Genomic DNA, 4,558 nt, shown 5'->3' on the forward strand with positions numbered 1-4,558 from the left:
CTACTAACCTATGACTCCCAACAGTATGACAGGTATCTATTTGTCCTTTCCTGACTTACATTGTGTGTCTTCATCTGTGTACACACAAAATGAAGTACTGGGGATCTAAAGCCAACCTGAGATTCTTAACAGCAGTTATTTCTAAGCTATTAAGTATTATTACTCTCTCTTCCTCAGAGATGATGTCATTGCCAGGAGGGTGACCTAGGGGAGATGCTAATTTCAGTGAGAGGCTAGTGTTCAGTCCTCCTATGATCACCCTATGCACTGAAGTCATTATTCTTCAAAGTCTTTCCCATTCACATAACAAATGGTTCTGCAGCTTTAGTGACCACAAGCCAGTGTCTCTTCCCCCAATGAGAACTGCCTGTTCCAGCAGCAGTAAATGCAAATGCAATGTATGGAAATCATATACGGCATAAGTGAGCTATGAAACTCTTAGCAGGGCCAGAGAGAGCCAGAGGCACCCGACAAGCTGCCATTGCTAAGTTCCCTGTGTATACTTAGGGCCCCGGGACTGAGCAAAATCCAAAGGCAGAAAAGGTTAGGTATAAGTGCACTCTGGTTCTTTCTGAAGCTAACCACCCTTGATTATCAATGACCACTGGAAAGAAGGCACAAAGGCTAGGACACCCACAGATTTTTAATTAGAAACAGATGTTGGAAAACTAATTTTTAAATGAAACATCCAAAATTTTAAAATATCTATATTTAACTTTGGAACTATCAAAGATTCACGGACCAAAATGTGTCTGCTGACCAAATCAACTCATGAGCTCTCAGAGCAAATGGCAAGGACTCTCTGCCTTCCAGCTTAATTCCAAGCCAATGTCTGACCTCTTAGTTGCTATGGCAGCAGGGAGAATGCCCATGCTCCTCTGCACATCATAAAACAGCCTGGCTTTTGGGATTTGTTCACGCCACTTCCCCACCCTAGAATGGACCAAATGGCCAGTCAGTTCCTTTGAGAATCCATTCTCTAATACACCTGAGAACCCAAAGCAACTGTGATCAAACCATTATCAACAAGGCATCGCACCCTGGCTCCCTACCCATCAGGGCTTGAACTCTTGATTTGGCAAAAGATAGAGCACCTGGGCGAACCAGAATGGCTTGCACTGTTGGAACAAGAACTCAGAATTACACACCCTCTGCACAGGTTACTTCATGTCAGAAAACACCACTCCTCCTTCTGTTCCACTGACAACAAGGTCATGTTCTTCTTCACTCGTCTCACCCACTTCCGTGCAGAAACCATGAGGTGGGAAATTAGTATGACTCCATCTCAGTCACAGCCTCCACGGGCCCAAGGATCTGAAAGGCAGCCCTGGGCAGAAAGTGTGACAATCTCTTGTCTCTGTTCCTACATATATGTGAAAGCACACAGGCAACAGACAGCAAGTCGTAGCACTGCAAACAGGGATGCTGTTCCTGTTGGAGAGAGTCCAAATGGTCTTATGAGGTACTTGGCAATAGCCCTGTATTCCACCATGAGTTGCCCATGAAGATGCTTCCAAAGGAAGAGACTAGAGAACCTACATCCTGAGACATAGAAATAGCAATATTTAATGTGAGTGTGGATAATAAGATGATATTTGCTTGCTGTGGGAGGCAGATAAGTAGTGATCATTCATCCATGTGCCTCTAGAACAAAAATTGGCAATATTGATTGATTGTTGGTTGATTGATTAAGGATTCATCTGATTTCTGATTATGAAAGGCAGTAAATAGATACTCTGCTTCTGCAATCCATTCAGTGTCTTGTCATGGGTCCCCCCATCCTGCCACTACAGCATGAAGAGACTTCAAATGTGCATTACTAAGTAGGCTTGGTTGTTTTCTAGTGAAGCTCAACCTACACACCAGGTGGAAGGCCAGTATTGGCCATGGGCTGTCTTTGCTGCTCCTCTCTGTAGAGTCCCCAGTAGGCCTGGAGGTTTCCTCTAACTTCAGCTCACCCCAATGCTGAGCAGAACCTGAAGCTGAAGCTCTGGGCCAGGAGCCAGGGCTGCTACTAGACAGAGACTAAGCCAGATCTCCACCTTGCAGGCTGAGCTGCCTCCTAGTGGGAGGGATTGGCCTGACTTCCAGTATGCTTTTTCTCCAGAGACTCAGGCAGCTGCATTCACAAAAGAGGCTGCTCCACAGATAGCTGTGGGTGTGAATGGCCTCAAATAAGAAAATCATTACACTAGAGGCTTTTATTTGTGTGTGAAATGAAGCAGTTCCTTTTCTCCCTCTCCTTCGCTGCAGGTTCCAGCCATAGCATCATTTTAACCTAAAGGGAGACCACAGTAAAGATGAAAACCGTTGGAACCATGCTTACTCTAGGTGCATAATTTAAAAGCCAAGTATGCATTCTTTCTCTTCCAAAAGCGTAACAAGTACCATAGCTGTTAAGCATTAAAGAACATCAATTAACTCTTATGAGAAGACAGCCAGCATTAAATGAGTGGAATTAGGAATGACGAGTCAACGTTCTTAACAGCAAGCCAGCATTTCATACAAAGCAGTGGCTCTCACCTTGCTAAGGCTGCTACACTTGAATGCGGTTCCTCACGTTGTGGTGACCTCCAGCTGTAAAATTATTTTTTTGCTACTTCCTAACTATAAATTTGCTACTTTTAAGAATAGTAATGCAAATATCTAGCGTATGGGATATCTGATATGTGACCCCAGTGAAAGGTTTGTTCAACACCACCACCTCCATGGGGTTACAACCCACACGTTGAGGAGCAGTGGTGTAGAGGCTCTTTTAGCTACAAAGCTTGTGAAATATGTATTTTGAATGTATTTGATAGAAATGTGTTTGTTTTCTGGAGTTAACATCAGCTGTTGGAGCTGGGTCTTGCCAAGAATTCATCTCACTGGCTTGCCTAATCTGAAATTAGGACTATATGACATCACTCACTGAATAATTCTTAAAAAGGAAGGTAAGAAAGTACCTTCATAAGATATTTTATTGGTTAGGCAATTAAGCTCTATTTCCAGGTAATCTGAGGGAATGAGCTAGACATTTATGACACCATAATGAGCTTTATTTTGAGTAAAGCCATGATTCACAGCACAAAGGGATTGGTTCTAAGATGTGAACATTTAGCATTCCTAACAACAAAGCGAAAATCTTTTTGGCCTTATTTAACAAACCAAGAACCTATACTCTGACTGTTTCTGAGGCTGCAGCAGCCAAGATTTGTTACATTTGTGTAGAGCCTCACTTCATGAGACTGGGATGAGCATAAAGTTACTGTGGTCTTCCTGGACCTTTGATGTATACCATACCACTACCATTAGTGCAGACACCTGGGCCTGCGATGTAAGCCACACTATTACAGTCAGTGTGGTACTCCTGGACCTGTGATGTAAGCCACACTCTGACCAGCCCTTGTGATTTCACCAGCACTTCTTCCTTCTGGCTGCTTGTTCCTTCTACCTCATGAGCATCGTGTTTGTTTTCTCTCTGTTTCCCTTCATGATCATTATTACTGAGGGTCCCAGCACAGGGCTGTTGCAGTGGTACCCTGGGCTGGCATCAGTAGGCTTAGTGTTTCCTTCTGTGTGAAACTGTTTGCTATGAGTGACATACCTTTATTTACATTTTTATTACCCCTGGAGGTAAGCACTTTTTCCATATTTATTGGGCACTCACATGAAGTTTCCTGTCTGTATTTGTTGCTCTTTTCCATCGTTATCTTTGCCGTTTTTGTTATTTGTGTAAGTTATTCATATATTAACTGTATCAACTAAGGCAATCATTCAGTTTCTCCAAATATGATTGATGTGCCCCCACCTCATACATTCTCTCCCAGACCAATCCACTGCACCAGGAATCTCCCTTTGTGGGAATGAGGACCCCGGTTTTCATTCCCTTTGATCACACAGCCCTTAACACTCCCATTCCAGTGGGATAACCCCAAGTTAACAGAATAAACATCTTTGGGAATTTACCACTCTGAAAAACAAAGGAAAAGAAAGTTAGGCAAGTCTATCGTTTTGTATTTTCTCCCTGTTGCATGCAAGGCAGAGTCGGGTAAAAATCACACGGTGTCTGCACTAAAGAAAAGACCAGAACCTCGATTCATCTTCTGTATTCTTCACCATAAGCAGTAAAAACATCGAGAAACCCCAGAAAGTGCCTCGGTGTGTACCAGTAGAGGGAGACTCTGGGCCTGAGGCCATCTCTAACACTAGGGGGAAAAAGGAACAAAAAAGAAAAAAGAGAAGAAGCTTAGGGGAGAGTTTCTACACAGCTATGACACCAGCTGTTCCTCAAACCAGAAACAAATGCTTCACTTTCCAATGGGAGGGCTGTGGGCTTTTCCAGAGTATACTAGCAAGGACCTGGCCCCTGTGCTCTCTTCACCTGCCTGTCCCTTCCCTTTCCTCCTCTCTTTAGCTTCCTTGCAAAAACTGTGGAAGACTCGGTCGGGGCTTTCTGAGAGAAACTGGGTATAAAATTTCCATTTTCAGTCAGACCAGAGAGAATCTCTTTTAAAATCTCCAAATCTGATCTGTATACACACACACACACACACACACACACACACACACACACACA

At 43.5% G+C, this 4,558-nt stretch overlaps 1 protein-coding gene across 7 annotated transcripts in view; it reads left to right on the forward strand.

The window, feature by feature from the left end:
• Thrb (thyroid hormone receptor beta) overlaps positions 1–4,558 on the forward strand; it is a 356,182-nt gene that overhangs the window by 263,376 nt on the left and 88,248 nt on the right. For all 7 annotated transcript variants that reach the window (XM_029541431.1, XM_021203598.2, XM_029541433.1 and 4 more), the window contains one exon: positions 1–32. This exon is cut by the window's left edge and continues 32 nt beyond it. In XM_029541431.1, coding sequence (XP_029397291.1) covers positions 11–32 — 22 coding nt within the window. In that variant the 5' untranslated portion in view covers positions 1–10. The remainder of the gene's footprint in view (positions 33–4,558) is intronic.

Source organism: Mus pahari, chromosome 8 (genome assembly GCF_900095145.1).
Source record: "Mus pahari chromosome 8, PAHARI_EIJ_v1.1, whole genome shotgun sequence".
NCBI lineage: Eukaryota > Metazoa > Chordata > Mammalia > Rodentia > Muridae > Mus > Mus pahari.